This window comes from Lepidochelys kempii, chromosome 22 (genome assembly GCF_965140285.1).
Source record: "Lepidochelys kempii isolate rLepKem1 chromosome 22, rLepKem1.hap1, whole genome shotgun sequence".
NCBI lineage: Eukaryota > Metazoa > Chordata > Testudines > Cheloniidae > Lepidochelys > Lepidochelys kempii.
In genome coordinates, this window is record NC_136401.1 from 17,106,026 (window position 1) to 17,124,563 (window position 18,538).

Sequence of the window (18,538 nt, forward strand, 5' to 3'; positions counted from 1 at the left end):
GATTTGGCTGTATTCCATTACTGCTGCTGCACAATATTGCTCTGAGATTTCTGCAGTCACTAAAGGCCCCAAGAGCCGTGGGCCAATGCTGCACGTTGAACTGTAAAAAGTGTTTCAGTGATCACTCTGGTTACAGTGTGTATGGTAACACCCATTGTTTCATGTTCTCTGTGTATATAAATCTCCCCACTGTATTCTCCACTGAATGCATCCGATGACGTGAGCGGTAACTCACGAAAGCTTATGCTCAAATAAATTGGTTAGTCTCTAAGGTCCTCCTTTTCTTTTTGTAGAAAGTGTGTGTGTGAGCGAGACTGAGTGAGCATGACTATGCATTCATGTGACGATGCATGTCACGGTATGCCGTTGTTGGACTGTTTGTATGAGTGTGTATGTGTGTGCGAGACACAGTGCGACACTGTGTTTGCCATGTCTTCTCCCATTTTACCGCCCTAGCTGTAAAGGACACATTTTCTCTGACTGCTCACAGGCAGCCTGGCTGCAAATCTGCCAGTTCCTGATTGTGCTTGAACCCTCCTGCTGGAGTCCATCTCTGCCAAGCTTCCCTTAGTCACCATAGCAGCAAATGGGCCTGCTGCCTAGCAATGTAAAGCCCCTGTATTGCACTGCCAGGATAGGCTCCCAGCCACCAAGCCACTGGTTCTCCTCACCGCTGATAGGCTTGCCCGGTGCTACTCACACAGGGTTGGTTACATTTCCTGTTGGATAACTGCAGCATATCAAGAAATAATAAGCTCTTCACTTCCAGGTATTCAGGGGGAGTTAATTGTATCTTGAGCAGAAATTACTGTTTAAAAGCCTTTTTCCCTTTGGAGCTCCACTGAGATCTACGAAATCAAAAATAGAAGCAAAATACTGATGCTTTTAAGGCAGCAAATGGAAAAAGTGTTTGCGTGTGACGAGCAGGAGGAGTGGATTCTAACGGTTAGAGCCAGGGTCTAGGAGTCAGGACTCTAATTTTAGTCCAGACTGATTTCCTTTGCGGCCCAACATGAGTCACTGCCCTTGTCTGTGTCTCCATTGGCCCCAGCTTATAGCAAGTGGTTTGAGATCTGCGGCTGAAGGGTGCTGCAGCACTGCAGAGAGACCACTGTGAAGGCTGCGAGGAGCTGGGGAGGCCACATTTGTGGAAGCTGCACAATCTAAAGTTTTCAACTGAATGTGTGTAACAGAGCTTGGGCTGAGCTCTAAGGGCTGGATTCCGAGCTGTGTCACAGCAGTGTAGATCTGGAATATATCCTTTGACTTCAGTGGAGTTATTTCAGTTTACACAAGAGAGATCAGAATCAGAGCCTAAAAGTGGGATGGAAGAGAACTGAACTGCCTTGGAGCCAGTGCACTGGGGCTGAGAGCTGGGATAATTACACTGATACAATGAGCTGGGGGGCTGAATGCAGAGATAATTGCTCTGGAGCAAATTCCTGCGGCTAGCGGTAGGACTGTTGTACTGGTTCCCTACCCTGGCTCTGAGTGCTAGATTAGTTGCACTGCAGAAGGAACATCAGCTACCCGCTCTGTAATTGTCTCTTTTAACCAGTGCAGAATGGTCAACGGACAGTTACTTTTCCTTTATTTTGAGTAGCCTTTTAGCTGTTCCTAGACCCCCATTCCCACGCCCTGGGAGGTGCAGCCTGGGCTCAGGGTGCATGCTGTGGTCCCACCATGCCTGGATCCCAGGCACAACGTACATTTAAGTTTGTGTATCTTAGCAGCACAGGACTTGCCAGATTGGATCGCTTCTCTAGCCCACTACCGCAGCTCCAACAGTGGCCAGCACAGACAGTTCTGCCCTGAGCTGCCCTTGGGGAAGACCGCAGAGCACAGGCGTTAATAGGCCTTGTCAATTTCTATTTGCAGAAAAAACGCAAACAATGGCCCCCAGGAACAGAGGGAAAGGGAAGAAAGGAGGGAAACAGAAGAAAAAGAAGAATGTGGCAGGTGCGTGTGGAGGCCCCCATGCAGTCCAGGAGATTCCCCCATCCCTGTTTCTGTCCCCATTTCTCCCACTCCCAGGGCCAGAGGCTGGCTTTGCCGCAGGCTCCAGGAAGCTCAAGCTGGGAACGCTGTTGATGGAATGTGTCAGTCCCCAGGGGGACAACAGCACTGGTGCTGTTTCATCCTCTCTCCCCCTGCGCCCTCGCTGTTGCAGCTGCTCCTACATTCTGATGAGAAACAGAAGGGCCTTTCCTAAGTAGTTTAATAACCTCCCAAGCAAGGCGGAAGCTAGGAATCAAAGAGAGTGGCCCTCCCAGGCCCCTACTTCTCCCCGTGGGCCTTTAAAATGGAACCATATGGCATGGTGTGGTAGGGACAGGATGCTGGAAGACTGCTAGGCATGCATTTTTGGAGGGAGCTCCTCAGGACTTACACGTCCAGGAGACCCTGCTTTAGCCAATGTCCGTGAAATACAGCCCCCCGATTCCGAGGGAAATGTTCTGGGTAATCCCAGGCATGCCACAAGGGGAGTATCGCAGACACATTCCTATCCAAAAGGGACACAGGAACGGTTAGAGCATTGCTCTGGCTTGCTCCCAACTGGTGGCCCAGGGGATCGTTCACAGGCCCTGGTTCCTACACTGAGGCAAGTCTGATTCAAATGCAAAACTGCTCCTCACTTTCACATGGCAGGAGGGTAGGTGAGTGCTGTGGGCCAGATTGTCCAAAGAGCACCCTCCTGCAGGGTGCAGGTCAGGCTCTCGACGTTTTGAGAATCTGGACCTAAGCATCATAGCAGGAGTCACTGGGGGCTGAGCTCTGTCAAAAATCTGGCCCTTATTTAGATGCCTAAATGGTAGTGGAGATCTTTAGAAAATCTGGCCCTGTTTGTTGTTACTGAGCCCTTGAAAATCCAGCTGCAGGGTGGGTGAGGAGCCAGAATTCCAATCCCATGCATGGCCATGCTTACCTGGAGCTTATCTCATCCTCTGCATAGATCAGCAATAACATTCTCTCTTTTGCTCGCTTGCTGCAGAAAATGAAGTGGAGGAGAAATACAGGAAAGCAGCCCTGGAGGTCGACATCCTGAAAGAGCACCTGGGTAAAAGCCTCATCTCTTTCCTCAGGACATGTGTCCTGCTACACCAGGGACTGGTAACAGGTGGAGGATAGGACTGAGGGGAGTTTTCTCCCTTCAGAGGGGAGACAGCTGCTGGGAGCCACCAAGTTTCCCATATGGGATCAATCACTATCCCCCTGCAGAAGCGTCTGCTTTCATAGTAATGAGCCCAGTACTGCTTTCAGTTACACCAATGTAAATCAGCAATAACTCCAGCGAGGTCAGTGAGTTCTGCCATTGTACGTGAGAACAGAGTCAGGCCCATTGGTTTATATCTCTCCAGCCCATTTCAACTTGAAGGCCTTCCAAACTGTTTTATAGGTTATGCCTAGGAGTCCCTCCCGCACCCCTGAAATGCAGCCACCCCTGGGGTGGAACCCAGCCGCTGTTTCATGAGGTGCAGTGATGCTGTGCAACAGCTCAGGACAGGAAGTGAAAAAAAAATCCCATTGCTATTGAAACTGCAAGGGAGAACTTCAGGGAAGCAGCACGTACTTGGCCAAGGGTAATTAACCGTGGGAACAACTTACCAAGGGTTGCGGTGGCTGCTTTTCATTCACCAGAATTTTAGAAAAACACCCAGTCTTGATGTGCTCCAGTTTAAAACGGGCATTAATACAGGGAAGTTGTATGGCCCATCTAGCCAGAAGCTCAGATGTGGTGATCACAGTGGGCCCTGCTGGCCTTAGAGTCAATGAACGAATCTGTGAATTTGACCAAGCAATCAGGGTTAGTAACCTGGGCCCAGATCCTCGGAGGTATTTAAGTGCCTAACACCCATTGAAATCAGTGGACGTTACGTGCTTAAATTCCTTTGAGGATCTGAGCCCTAGTGCTTGGGAGCAGTGCATGGGCCCGTTGATGACCGCAGGTGGTCAGGACCTTGGTTCTCCATCAGTGCCGGAAGATGGCATGTCCAGCAGTACAGTGCCTCCCTCTCTCCATGACGTTGTGATCACAACTGGTACCTTGCACTGAATCACCACCATCCCAGGCAGCTCCAGAGGGCTCCAATGCAAGTGCTGTGAAGTTCAGTTCATGACCGTTAGCAGCGGCCCCCTGAGCACGAGGCACGGAAGATGGTAGAGAAGTGCCAGGTATTGTGGCCCGTTGTACTCCTGCTCTCACATGGAAGTGTGTAGGTGTGTCCCTTCCCCAAATTCACAGACTCCAGGGGCAACGTTGCCGGGTACCCGCCTGGGGGCAGCACGTCAGGGGAGGGGAGTAGGTTCCAGCCTCTCTGTTGAGCTATGCATCTCCGTGCCCGGCAGCCCTCCGGAGGGACGTGGCCAGGCAGGTGAAGGCTGACAGTGAAGGACTCAAGCAGAGGCAGCTGGAGCGGGAGCTGGAGATGTCACGGGACGACAAGAAAGACATTTACGAAGGTGAGGGGCTGGGGCTCTGTTGCCTAATGCTTGTGGGGTGTGGCATCCTGCTGCTTTAAGAGGGAACCCCTCCATGCTTCTTCAGCACCGCCTGGTGGGGAAGTGGCTGGGAGATGATAGCGGGCGGCTGCAGCTGGCTACTGGCCGAAGCTTGAGGGCTGCCTGAACCCCTAACGTTCCTCCTAGGCAGGCAGAGGCAGCTGCAGCCAAAGGCCATGTGCTCCATTCCCTCCAGACCAGTGGATGCCCCTCAATTGTCCCAGAGGAATGGAACACAACTGGGCTTGTGGACACACTGCCATTGCTCCCTCATAGCCCTCCCTACGTGGAGCTGCATTGTCCCTTGGAGGCTCCTCACATCCCACTCCACCCATCCCCACAGAGCAGCACCTCCCTGGTTCTATTGGGCCGTACGCACCCTGTGAGCCGGGGGCAGATGTGCCCCCAGCTGTGGACTCAAGAGCCTTAACCTTTGTCCCGAGGTCTGGAATCTGGGCTCCCCTCATGTGGAAGGCCTCCACTGGCCTTTCCCATTAGCAAACGCTTCCCTCTTCAACAGCTCTAACCCCTGCCAGGGCCTTTTCTTGAAGGTAAAGCTCAGCCAGTGGTGTGGAGTCTGAGCAGTATATAAACCCTACGCTGCTTTGGCTCCCTGCAGCTAGGCTGATGGGCAAAATTCCCCTCTGGGGCTCTCTTCTGCCCATACAGCCCTCCTGCCCTTTAGTGCTGGTGGGAGGGGTCTCCCACACGGAGACCCTCTGCAGGGCAGGGCAGGGAGGGACAGATGGTTCAGTGGTTAACCTGAGACCTGGGTTCAGTCCCCTGCTTTGCCACAGCCCACCTGTGCGACCGTGGGCCTGTCCCTTAGTCTCTCTGTGCCTCGGTTCCCCACCCCCAAAATGGGGTAATAGCCCTGCCCTGCCTCCCAGGGTGAGGATCGAAACATTACAGAAGGGAGATAGCGATGGGCTCCGAGAAGAGCCTATGACAGACAGGAGGGGAGCGTGCCCGCTGGGTTGCATTTTTGTATCTCTCAAAGAGTCACCATGTTTGGCACCTTCCTCTCCCCACCCTTGTGCTCCTGGCCACTCAGAGATGATCCGGCAGTACCAGGAGCTCCAGCGGTAGACAGAGACCCGCATACAGCAACTGGAGACTGAGACGAAGCAGCTCCAGGAGCAGCTCGGTAGGACAGCCTGACACTCTGGGATGGAGGGAGGTGACCCAGGCCGGTGGGGCAGTTCATGGCCATGTTTCTGCCCTCCAGGAAGCGGGGATGTGCGTGCTGGCCAGCAGGGAATTTCTGAGACACATTGTCACCTGCTGAATGGCAATTCTGGGAATGTGCTTCTCTCTGGGACCAGCAGCATTTCCCCTGTAGGCTTAGTGGGGCCCTTGGAATCCAGGCTGGGACCTCTTCCATCCAAAGGGAACGCTAAACAAGTGGGATCCCATCTTTGATCTTGTAGTCTGGGCGCCTCTCAGCCCTGCACTCTCCGTCAACACCACTGTGACAAGATCTCTTCCTCCCCAACCCCTCACAGCCCCTGCAGCGCTAGGAGAGCGAGGGGATTCTGCTCCGCCTCATGCAGCAGCCATAGGGAAATCCCGCATGCAGAATCCACCTTCCCCGCTGGGCTCTCTGCTCAAGCACCTTCTGCTGCAGTCAGATAGCAATGAAGCTTTTGGTGGTGTGGTTCCTGGGGGTTGGAACTCCCCCCCTCCTCCCTGCCCAAAACTGTTTCATGCTGCTTCCCCTCCCCTTTTGGGAAAAGCCTCTTAACCCCTTCCCAAGGTGTGCTCTGGTCTCAATGCTGCTGAACCCCACGTGGGTGAACTCCTCACCCCTTGGCTGGTTCTGGTGCTGTTTAAGGGATGGTCTCTCTCCATACATTGCAAAGAATTTGATGCTGATACCCAGCATCCTGTGCCCGGGGCAGAGGGCACTTTGTCATTGACATAATCGCTGTGGTGCATTTACCTGCTCCTCTGCCCTCAAGGTGAGGCCAGTCCTGATTCTCCACCTCCTACCCAGGCCCCGGTGCTGGGCTCTGCTGCCTGCCATCCCCTGCAGCTATTCAACATTCCCACTCCACTGCCCTCCTCCTCTCACTCCCTGGTGTTCCTCTCTGGCAGCAACTTGCCGTGAGGCTATCCAGCAGGCCCGGGCGGAGAGAGAGCAGGTGCTGGGGGAGAAGGACCGGACCATCACAGAGCTGCAGGGCAAAATCGATGCCATGGAGACAGAGTATGAAAAGATCCTGCACGTAAGTTGCTGTGTCAGGGGTCTGGCGCCATGCCTGTGGGGTGGGCGAGCCCTGTCGGAGCAGGCCATGGGGTGGGCTGGAAGAATCTTCCTCTTCTTAGAGGAACCTGCCAGCCCTGCTCCACAAAGCTGGGGGTCCTATCTCCAATTAACCAGAGACACAGAGCGAAGAGTGGCTACCTGCTGGTATCTACTCTGTGTGTTCCCAGGGTGCCCCCACTGCAGCATCTAGGCACCCAGTTCCAGAGCCTCCCCACTAGGCCCCCAACAGCCTGATCCAGAGGAGGCCCCCCCTTAGCGGCTGTTCGTCACCTGTTACTTCTCTGCTCTCTCCCTCCAGGGCAGCCTAGACAGAGTCCTTTCCAAGCTGGCAGCCGCCCAGGGCTGCTGGGAGAAGGAAGCCACGGCCATGCACATGGAGCACAAGGAGAGACTGCGAGAGTTCGGGCTCAATCCCCTGGAGATCTAGGGCCCTGGTTTATGCTGGGGAAAAGGGCCGTGTGGACACCCCACCCAAGCACTAACCCCCCAGCAGTGGCAGCTGTGATGGGTTGCCTTGCAGGGCTAGCAGGTATTCTCCTAACTGTGGGAAGGACCTGTATCAATAGCCCTGGAGACTGGTGTCCTCTTTCCCCAGGGCAGCTCTCTCAACACCAGGCCCAGCTCACCTTGGCCTGGGGCCCCCCAGCTAGCAGTGAGAGAACAGTTCAGTCTCCATGCCCCCTTTGGTCCTTGGCTTCTCTGCTGAGAACAGCCCTTCCCGCTCTCCCTCCCCATCCTGCTCCTTCCCAGAGAGTCCCACCAGGTTCACTGCTTCTCAAACCAGCTTCGGTAATTTTTTAAAATTGTTTTAATTGTGTAAAATGAGAATAAGAGGAGGAAGTGGGAGCCAGCTCCTGTACAGCAGGAGGGATGGACGGCAGCTGCGGGGTGGGGCTTGCAGAAGGGAAGGTTGCGGGGAGGGGGGGTCTATGCGTGGCACAATACAAGGGGCCAGATCCTCAGCTAGCTGGGAACTTACACCATGGGGGTCAGGCGCCAGGAAAAGGGAGTAACTGTTTGGGGCCCTGCCCCCTGCGTGCCATGCAACTGCTGACCCCCCCTGCCATTCCTGCCCCAGATAATTCTTGATTCTTAACAGAGAGCCCGGTCCATTGCACCCCTTCCTCCCAAGCCCATGTGCCACAACCTCTCAGGAGGCAGGGTTTTCCTGCCCCTAACCTCAGCGTCTCTCCAAACTGTGCAGCTGGGGAGGTTAACTTGTAAAAGCCACAATTAGGACCCAATGCAGCAACTTTACTATCTCCAAACCTCCATGCTTTGTTGCAGCACCCCCAGGTACAGCTCCTTGGCAGAGCCAGTGCTATCAGCAAAAGGGGTGAAGAGACAAGATTGTCCTTCCGTTACACATGGTGCCACTGTGTCTGTTAATAAAAAGCCAGGTGGGTGATTGGTTTCCCTTAGGTGCAGGCCCCTGAACCTCCTTATTTCACTGACCGCACCTGTTCTGGTCCCTGCTCCCACACTGGGCCAGCCCTTAATCTCTGAGACCAATCACAGGAGAAGTGGCAGCTTTAAAGTCCCAAGATCAGCTGATTGGTGTAGCAGCTCACCAGAAAATAAAATCAAGGGAAGAATCAAAGTGCAAGTTATTGTGCGTGCAAAATCGCATGTCCAGGGTTGGTCTAGGCCATGGTTTGTAGCCGCTCCAGAGCTGGGATTGCGCTGAGCCCACAGGTCCAGCACAGAGTGGCTAGAATGACTGGCTCCGTCCCTTCCAGTCCTCACACCGTGGCTCCTGCGTGGAACGGAGAAGGGTCAGCACCAGTCACTTACATGGCCCTTCTGGAGACCCTGAGCATAGGGGCTGTCCAAAGGGAGACAGGGGAAGCAGCAGAGATCAGGGTTCCAGGTGACATGTGGTACAGGGAAGAGGTTCTTAGAATCAGTTTGCAGGGGTGGGTCAAATACAGTTTGGTTACTTCTCTGTCACCCCTGGGATTCCCCCCATCCAGATATGCCCCGCATGTGACTTGGGGGCCAGATAGCAAGACAGGGACTCTGATCTCAATCTAATAACCATGTAAATCCAGAGCAACTGAAGATAATGGAGTGACTCTAGATTTACTCCAGGGGCTAGGAGCAAATTCACTTGGTGTTCCTGACCTGGGTTCTGCTCCCATTTACAATGGTGTAAGTTGGAGTAACTACACTAACACTGAATGCATCCGATGAAGTGAGCTGTAGCTCACGAAAGCTTATGCTCAAATAAATTGGTTAGTCTCTAAGGTGCCACAAGTCCTCCTTTTCTTTTTGTGAATACAGACTAAACACGCAAAAAGAAAAGGAGGACTTGTGGCACCTTAGAGACTAACCAATTTATTTGAGCATGAGCTTTCGTGAGCTAGAGCTCACTTCATCGGATGCATGCCGTGGAAACTGCAGCAGGCTTTATTTATACACAGAGAATATGAAAAAATACCTCCTCCCACCCCACTGTCCTGCTGGTAATAGCTTATCTAAAGTGAATAGCTTATCTATTTTTTCATATTCTCTGTGTATAAATAAAGCCTGCTGCAGTTTCCACGGCATGCATCCGATGAAGTGAGCTGTAGCTCACGAAAGCTCATGCTCAAATAAATTGGTTAGTCTCTAAGGTGCCACAAGTCCTCCTTTTCTTTTTGCGAATACAGACTAAACACGGCTGCTCCTCTGAAAACTAGCTTTTAGGCAGTTACAGCCAGGCAACAGAGCAGAGTCTGGCCTGTTGCATTTGTTCTGACTAACAAGTCACTGATGAGCTGGAGGGAGGCCAGAGAGGAGCAAGCAATGAAAAACCATCCCAGGTGCGGAGGGAAGAGCTTGGCTGTTGAGAGCTCCTGCCATGGGAAGGGCACAAACGCCTTGCAGGGAGAAGAGTTAGCGAGCCCCAGGCCCAGAGAAGTGACAGAGGCCTTATCTGCACTGAGGTTTTAGCCCTGGGTGTAGCTGGTGCAGACATGAGTCACACCAGTGCAGGGCCATTTGTGGCACTCCAGCTCTGTCAGTGGCTACAGGCCCCAGGGCAGGGAAGCCCTAAGGAAAGGAAAGTGGAACATTAGGCAGGAACACCCCTGGAATCATCTCCCGGCAGGCAGGGGAGGGAGCCCCACTGCTTGAGACCAAACCATTCTGGCCTGGCTCTTGGGCCTGCCTAGGCTAATACGACTCCTCCTGCTCTGGCTTCTCTGTGGAGTCTTGACCCCAGGTGAATGCACTGGCAGGGCGATGTGGAGCCTGGGGCAATACGTAGCCTGGGGCCAGCCTTATTCACATTCACCTGCCTAGAACTCAACAGGGCCTCGACCCTAGCAGCAGCATCTCAGCCCTCTGGCACAACAGCCGTGATAGCGAGGCCCATCTCCCTGTAGCTCCTAAGCACCTCCTGCTCCAACCCCAGCAACGTCAGCTGTTGGCTACTCTCCTCTATCCTCCCCAGCACCTCTTTGTAGCTCTCCTGCTCCACGTTGCTCCCGCTGACCTCAATCACCACGTCCCCCTCCTTCAGGCCTGCTCCCTTCCCGACGCTGCCCCTGGCCACCTGGGAGACAGCAGCCATGCCGCTCAGGAAATACTCAGCCTTCACTGCCCCTCCAACTTCTCAGACGTGCAATCCAATGGGCAGGCCACAGAGCTGGGGCAGAGACCCTTGATGCTGACCATGCTCCGTGGGTGAGGCAGAGGGAGTCACTGGTTCTCCCTGCCTTGGAATATGGCAGGCGGGCTGCCTCAGCATTGTACAACCACCAGCATGGGGTGTTGTCTATTCAGGGCCTCCTATGCCTATTGTCCAGGGCAGGCAAGCTGTACTGCAGCCCCGGGCTCTGGGTGGCCCCACTTTTCCAGCTAACCCTTCTAATATCCGTACTAGGTGATTCTGCCCAGTGCCACCCAGCTGAGAATCCCACAGCACTTTACACACGGCCATATGGGCGAGTTAGTGAATGCAATGGGACTAGAAGCCAGGAGTCCTGGTTCCCAGCCCCCTGCTGTAACTACTCCCTTCCCAGAGCTAGGAAGAGAACCCAGGAGTCCTGGCTCCCAGTCTCCAGCTCTGCTATAACTCCTGACTCCATTCCCCTCCCAGAACTGGGAAGAGAACCCAGGTGTCCTGACTCCCCACCCCTCACCTCCACCAAACATTGCCTCCAGCTGGAAATGAAATCAGTGTTGGCGAGGCAGCTCAGGATGCCAGGCATGGACAGCCAGGGACACAGAAAGGCCTGTTCCCTGCCCAGTCTCTGCCTTGGGGGAGAGGGGTGCTGGGCAGGGAGTCTGAGTCCTGTGAGCTACCCATGCCAGAGTACAGTGCCATCTGGAGCCTCTAGCTCAGGCTCCATGTGTGTGTGTCGGAGTCTGACCGAGATTGTTTGGCCCACCCTTGGCACTGAGGTGAGGAGCATCAAGGGGAGTTACCTGTGTGATAAAGACCCCCGGCTTGTCGGTGATGGTCTGCAGCTGGAATCCGTACCCTTCCGGCCCCATGTCCAGGTGGCAGAGGCGGGGCGTGCCAATGGGTGTGCCGTTTCGCTGAGGCATGCTGGGATGAGATCCTGAGGCCATGTGAGTGCCCGATGAAGGGTGCCCATCTTCACAGAACAGTAGCGGGGACAGCCCCATCTGGAAAACCAAGCAGCCTGAGGCTCACAGCTCCTGAGGCCCTGAGCCAGAGGAGAGCATCCCTGAGGCGGGAAGTCAGCTTTGCCAAGGCCTCTATCTCGATATCCCACATGGCCATGGGCCTATAGTGACCCAGCACTGAATGGCAGAGGGTGCCCAGGGAGGAATTCCTGTGGGGCTGCTGCCCCCAAAGAGGGCAGGGTTGGCATCTCTCCCTGCTGCCCACCAGCCCTCACACTGTGCCGCGATCCTGCTGGGACGTACCAAGCTGTAGAATTTGTCTCCATCCGGATCAATCACCAGCAACGTCACCTGGTTGCCGCTAGCGCGGATCATGTCCACCACCTCCTGGTGGCACAGCCCCTCCACGCCCTCACCATTCACGGCCAGGAGCCGGTCTCCATCCCTCATCCCTGCCCTGTCGGCTGGCAGCCCGGTATCCATCTCACACAGGAACTGGCCTGCATGTGTGGGGGATGGACCCAGAGAGAGAGAGAGAGAGAGGAAGAAAAAAGAAAGATGGAGAGGAGAGAAAAGGAAAATTGTGAGTATGAGAGAGAGAAGTTAAAATTTCTTTACTGACAGGGTCCATACAGTGGGGCTGGCCCCGTCCAGCTAATGCATTGGTCCTCATCGCCAGGCAGCGATTAGGGACAATATCCCCCTTTTACAGATGGGTAAACTGAGGCAGATGGGTGACCTTGGGCAAGTCCCTAAGAAGTCAGGGTCAGCATCAGGAACAGAACTCATTAGCTCTGGGCTCCCAGACCTGTGCTCAGGCCTCTACCTCTACGATACGCACCGATAGCCCTAGCTCCCCATCCCGGGCCGACTTACCCATCCTCCCTGAGCTGCCCCTCTCTTCCTTCAGCAGGAACCCGTAGCCATCTGGACCTTTCACCATGTGCAGTTTCCTGGCCTTGAAGGGCAGCGTGGCGGCATCGGCCATGGCAGCTATGACCCTGACACCCTGCAGCCGGTAGAACTCCTCCGACTTGGCATCTATCACCAGCAGGGTCACTTTGCTGCCACTCTGCTTGAGCTGGCTCCGAAAGAAACACATGCGCACAGAGAGCCACGTGGGCCTGGTTAGAATCAGCACCGGGCCCCCTGACACCCTCCCGCAGGGCATAGGCCATGGAATAGCCTGGAGACCAGGGGCAGGGATGGACAGTCATAGGCATCGTGCCTTCACCACACGCATCAGAACTCGGAACACGGAGTGTGGAGAGAACTGGGCATTGACCTGGTGGGGCATCTCCAGGGTGAAGGGCCCTGTGTCCCCAGGGAACTGTCCACTACCATCTGCTGAGTGTGGCGCCAGAAGGTGACCGGATCTGTGACTTTGGACAGACAGACGCTGCCAGCCTTACATGAGGCGTGATTGTGAGGAGGACAGGGGGAGAGAAGAGGATGAAGGCTGTGGGGGAGGGACAAGCAGATGAAGAGGGAAAGTGGGGACAGGAGGACAGAGAGGTGAAGGAAGGACAGAGGGACAGTGACTGAGGAATAGTGAGTGGGAGCGGATAGGCAGACGAAGGGGGCCTGATGCAGGGCAGAGAGGTGTTCAGTGATGAGTGGGTGGGAGGGAAGGAAATGGGATCTAGTAAGGCAAAAGGCAGCAAGTGTCTGACAGACATGTTCCAAGGACCTGAGGGGAGATTCGGGCCAATCTGCGACCTGGTGGCCCCCCACCCTGGGGAACAGCCTGGCAGTGGGACGCTAGGCCTGGGCATGTACCTTCCTGGTGAGCAGTGCATAAGTGTAGTTCCTCACACTGGCCCCATTCAGCTCAAGCAGCCAGGAGTCAGAGGGGACACCCGCTTTATCTGCTGGGCCGTTGCTCGTCACGGACAGCCGGAACGTGCCCTTCACACCTGCATGGAGAGTAGAACAAAGGGATAGTGCTGGCAAGCCCAGCCACCATGGGGAAGCGCCCCGCGCCTGGAGGCCCGGCTGGCCCTGCCGTGGGGAAGCAGGTAGAGGAATATACACACAGGAAGCACTGGCAGGGTTTTGATGTTTTCTTTTACCTTCTGGAGCTGAAGCCCTGAAGCCAAAGCCACTTTTGTCCTTCACGACATGGCAGAGCCGCGGCCTGGTGTGGCCCGGCAGCAGCTCTGCCAGGTTCTTGTCAAGGGCTTTTGCAACTTCGTAGGCATTACCATCCAGGACTGCGACAGTGACCTGGTTACCACTGGCCTTGATCTTCTGCGCCACCTGCAAAAGAATCCAGGCATATGGGCCCAGGGCCAGGGGGCTCCAGACACAGGGTTTGGGAGGGATGTCGTGCTGGCAGAAGGTACTAAATTGACAGTCTTGGAGACTCTAGTCCTCTGTTTGGCCACAGGACAGGGAGAACCTGGGCTGCAGCAGAGCAAGCTTCCCAACCCTGCCCTGCCATGTGACTTGCCCCTGCTCGGACAGAGAAGGGGGCTCTGCAGTCATGGCCTGCTCATGCTTTGGGCTAATGCTGCTGGCAAGGGGCCAGGTGGAGTGGTTGTTGCTGGGCTGTGGACGTTAGGAATTGAGCTGAGGCCCAGCAAACTCATTTCACGGGAGCCACCCAACCGCCCATGGGACACTGACTTGAACCAAAGCCCAGATCCCAATACACTGGAGCTCCAGGGGAGTTTGGTTTTGGAGCCAGATGTTATGGCTCAGGCCCATGCCAGGTCTCTGCTGGCTCCTACCATGGACAGTCAGAAGGGTACAGTGTGGGGCAGCCAGTGCCGCATGACAGTTCATCCCCCGTTAACCAGGCTGAGCTGATGGTGCTAGTCACAGACCTCGGTGCTCAGCCCTGCCCATGGCTTACCCTGAAGTGCTCCATGTTGTCCACGTATTCACCGTTCACCTCCAGGATCCGGTCCCCGTCCTGCAGGCCCCTGCGCTGGGCCATCCCCCCACAGGCAAGCTGCCGGATGATGTGCCCCTTGTACCCCACTTCCTCACGTAGGCAGAACCCAAAGCTCTCCCCATCGCCCTTGGTCAGCAGGTAGAATCGTGGCTTCCCTGCGTCTTCTGTATCTGAAGGAGAACAGAGCCTGTGAGTGCCACGTGGTACCCAGGCTGCCACTGTGGAGGGGGACATAGGTAGGCAGCATGTGGGGAATCAGTAAGCGTGTAGAGATATTAATGAACTGGGGTAACCTCCCCCCCCGCCATGCACCACACCCTCTGGGGAGCCTCAGTCATTCAGGTTTGCTACAGAGAGGCAGGATTCTGCCTCCTCCTGGCCAGGTGGGATTCTAGTCTGTGCACCATCTCATTGCCAGGCCTGCTCAGTCTTGTACCAGCTGGATGCTCACGTGCCTGTGTGTGTACCGGCCTGTGTCTTTGTGCATCTGTCCCAGGCACTTCTGCATATTCATACCATATGGATAGAGTCCACTTTTGGCTGTGCACCTGCCCGGGTGCATCCCGAAGTCCCAGTGTGCCTGGGCTCATCTGTACTCAGGACACGTCCGTGTGCACACACACATGTCCACCTGTGCTTATGCACCTGCCTGGGTTGCTGTGTACATGCAGACACATACGGGTGTCATGTGTCTGTGCACGTACCTATTCGTGTCACACTGTGGGTGCATATGCACCCACATGCGCCTGTGAGCCTCCCTGCATGGGAATGCGCATCCCGCTGCACTTGCATGTGATTGCCTCCCAGCATGGACTTTTCCCCTGTCTGGTTTCACCTCATCCTTCTGTACATGGGGGGAGGGTTATTGGGGTCAGGTCTCCCTCGGTTTGGTTTTGCCAGAAGCAAAGAAGAGACTCACTGAACCTCTCCCCCAACAAAAAGACAGCAGCAAAGAGACTGCATGCAGGCTGGCCTCCGTCCAGGCCTCTGCCCCCCCGTTACAGAGGGGCGTGGGTGCAGTGCAGGCAAGGGTCTCCAATCCAAGTCGGGAGGTGGGGGGAGGGAAGGGGCTGTTGGCAGCTCTCTCAGACACGAGGGCTCAGGACGGGGGCCTTCTCCTTCTACACGGAATTGAAGTGCCCAAGAAGCATCAGTTATGAACAGTTTTAGTCACTTATGCAAGATCACATGCTGGTGGGTGGTCTCACTCTACAGGTCATGTCTGCCCCCCCCCCCGCCCCACCCTACTCCTCACACAAACACAGCACCCAGCCTGGCCTTGGAGGGGCGGGGGGATGCTGCTGAGCCTAGTTTCTTCTAAGTCAGTTTGCAAGCCCAGGGCTGCCGCTTACCGGAGTCCTCTGCCAGTGATAGGGCTGGGTTATCAATCCCGTCTTTGGGGTTGAATTCAAATTTCCTGAAACAATAAGAGAAGAATCTACAACAATAGGTAAGAGACGTCAATCTACAGCAGCCAGACTCACTGGGCCCCACTCCAGCTCGGTGTGCCGTGACATCGCACCCCAGCCACATGGGCTGCAGCTGGCCTGGGCACCTGCTGCAGGGAATCCCAGCCCTATCCTGTTGGGAGCCCAAAAATGTTAGGGGGGGCAGGCAGAAGGGGGCTGTATTTGCTGTCTCCTTCCTTGGGAGAATCTTGCCCACAGGCTCCAGTGTTCATATAGAAATGGAGGGGAGGGAAAGGGACCTGAATGGGACACTGGAGGGCAAGGCCGTGGGAAGCTAAGGGTATGAGATGATCATGTCAGGGGTCAGGAAGGAATCTCCTCACACCCCTGCCATACAGCATGGCACAACGAGCCAGGTGCTGTACCGCCTTTCCCTGTAGCATCAAATATTGGCTACAGCCAGAGGAAGCAGACCAGGAGTCCAGTCCTGCATGGGAAGCACTATCTTCCTACTGCAATGGGTGTCTGGCATGTCTGGACACCACTTCCCTCTGAATCTGAACTGCTCAGCTGTGTCTCATGGCCCCCATACTGCTAACAGCTAAGGGAGATTCTCCTTTAGCCAGAGATTTTGGAGCAAGGGGGGGGTCCCCACTGTGCCCGAGAAGTTCCCAAGAGCCCACAAGAACTGTGAAGTCCCACATGCCCATGGATTTGTCACACTCCCACACACAGGCACAGGAAGCAATTGGCATGGGACCAGGAAGGCACCCTAAGGAGACCAGCAAAACCCAAGTATACAGGAGTAGCTCAGCACTTACAGGGTTAACTCCTTGGTATCCTCAAGCCCTGCGAAAGAAAAGGCTCTGAGGTCAGACCATCTCTCTAGTAGCCCTGACATTGCATTGTGCAGGCGCACAAATCACCTCACCTGGGCTGCATTCACATGCCCACCCCCTGCCTGGGGCTAGCAGACCCTGCCCCAGCACATGCCCCAAAGCACTGCCATGCGCTCACCGAGGCAGGGCCCCCCACAGGGACACCGACCCAGCCTCTTGTGGCTGGTCCCCTTCCAGGAGCTGTAAGCAGAGCCCAGACTAGATGGGCACAAACACAGCTCAGGGGCCTCCTTTCCTACAGGCGGGACCCAGTGAACATTCCAGGTGGATGGCAGTTCCTGGGTTTGTCAGGAGGGGAGGGAGCCTTGTCCTTGCGCACCGTAGGGCCTACTTCTTGCCCACGTGAGGGGGATGCCCCGGAGATGCACTTGTGTACAAGCACACACAGCACAACACAGCTTTGGTCCATCCACCTCCACCCTCAACCAGGTGAGAGAGGGGGAGAGGCAGCTGGAGACCCAAGTTGGGATCAGTGAATCAGATGCATTTTGGAGGACCACAGCCTCCTGAGCCCCAGCTCTCTGCTGTGGAGCCAACTGTGTGTGCCTACGGGGGGAGGGGGAAGGAGTCAGGGGCATGTGTGAACACTTCCCTCCCACCCCCTGCAAGGTTTGTGCATTTGCTCAAAGTTGCATAGGCCCTGGAGCCAGTGGGGAAGAGGGGGTTAAGCAGCATTCCTCTCTGCTAAATCAGTATTGCTCCCGCTGCAAGGGCCTAACGCCACTGAAATTTGACCGGGCCACCCCTCCACTCAGACTGTCCAGAGAGAGGGGCAGGGGGTGCTGTACTGCCTTCTGCTGTAGCATCAAATATTACTCCCCTGTGCCCGTATGGCACAGCAGAGGGGAATGCCAAGAACATGACTTCCGGCAGCCCTGGATCATGCGTTGTGTGGGTAAGAGAGCGGGGATACGGAAGGAGACCTGGGGCCTCTGCGGGTGGAGGGGCTGGCAGGGGATGGAATTTGACCCCCCCGATCCTGCCCCAAGAAATAGCTGGCATGGTGCCACCACTCTCTGGCTAACTGAGGCTCAGTGCAGGGCATCCAGCCAGCAGGGAGGCAGCTCTGGGGGTGCAGTCCAGACCTGTTCTCGCCAGTGGCACATACCTCTGCGTTTCTGAGCAGGAGAGTGAACCTCACAGCCTTCACCTCCACTTAACTGGGTACTTAGTACCCAGCCCAACCTGGCCTGCTGCTGCAGAAACCTGGCCATGGAGAGCGAGGGAGGTACGAGACAAGGCCTGAGCTGCAGTGCTCACAGCCAGGGACACACTGTCCTCAGGGTCAGGACTGGGCTTTTAGGGAGGCAGGACGAGAGGGCAATGGTGCTTAGGGAAAGGGCAGAGAGTAACTTGTCAGGGATAATGCCCTTGGCCCCCAAAATATAAGCCACACAGAAAGCCAGCCCTAGAGAACCCACAATCCCATGGAACTGGGGGGCTGCCTAGAACTCCCAAATGAAGGGTTGTCTGTCTCTTCGGATGTCATCAGGACCCTTTCCCCCGCCCAAGAACTCCTGCAGCCACCCAATCCCGCCCCCAGCACCTGGAGAGTAAAGAAAGCCACGGGCCCTTGGTTATGTGTGTGGGGTAGGTTCCTCAGAATCAACCCCCTTTCCCCCCAGCTGCTTCCCACCCACGCCATAAGCCTCAGCTACTTACTTTGCTTTTCCTTCATGGCTGTGGCGAAGGTGCAAGGTACAGCGTGAAGTGGCGGGTGAAGCTGGTGTCCCCGCCTCCTCCAAGACTGCACCGGTTTAATATTTAAACAAGACAGGAGTCTTCCCCTGCACCCATGAGTCTCAGCAAGAGAGAACAGCTCCCCTCGGCTGACCCCTCCAGGTCACACCTCAGCCAGCCCAGCAGTAGGGGGCCATGGGGTGAATGGACTTGGCCACGGTCACGCAGCAAGTCAGTGGCGGAGCTGGGAATGGAACCGAGGAGTTCAGGCTCTCAGCCCCAGCCATTAAAACACCCCCCACCC

At 55.5% G+C, this 18,538-nt stretch overlaps 2 protein-coding genes across 4 annotated transcripts; one reads left to right on the forward strand and one right to left on the reverse strand.

The window, feature by feature from the left end:
• Positions 1 to 704: 704 nt before the first annotated feature.
• On the forward strand, positions 705 to 8,559 carry DRC12 (dynein regulatory complex subunit 12 homolog). Its single transcript, XM_073320700.2, has 6 exons — positions 705 to 769; positions 1,879 to 1,959; positions 2,993 to 3,058; positions 4,348 to 4,461; positions 6,598 to 6,728; positions 7,068 to 8,559. The coding sequence occupies exons 2-6, from the start codon at positions 1,893 to 1,895 to the stop codon at positions 7,194 to 7,196; spliced, it is 507 nt and encodes a 168-aa protein (XP_073176801.1). The 5' UTR covers positions 705 to 769; positions 1,879 to 1,892; the 3' UTR covers positions 7,197 to 8,559.
• Positions 7,560 to 18,286, reverse strand: NHERF4 (NHERF family PDZ scaffold protein 4). 3 transcript variants are annotated; one of them, XM_078849882.1, is made up of 10 exons: positions 18,217 to 18,286; positions 16,477 to 16,504; positions 15,599 to 15,663; positions 14,205 to 14,416; positions 13,420 to 13,606; positions 13,127 to 13,263; positions 12,224 to 12,428; positions 11,651 to 11,847; positions 11,183 to 11,386; positions 7,560 to 8,525 (listed from the first exon to the last, which is right to left on the reverse strand). In XM_078849882.1, exons 1-10 carry the CDS (start codon positions 18,230 to 18,232, stop codon positions 8,481 to 8,483), a joined length of 1,296 nt encoding a protein of 431 aa, XP_078706008.1. In that variant the 5' UTR covers positions 18,233 to 18,286; the 3' UTR covers positions 7,560 to 8,480. The 3 variants fall into 3 exon arrangements, with proteins under 3 accessions (XP_078706008.1, XP_078706009.1, XP_073176793.1); XM_078849883.1 differs by having other exon boundaries at positions 8,508 to 8,594; XM_073320692.2 differs by lacking the exon at positions 7,560 to 8,525 and adding an exon at positions 9,398 to 10,307.
• Positions 18,287 to 18,538: the final 252 nt, after the last annotated feature.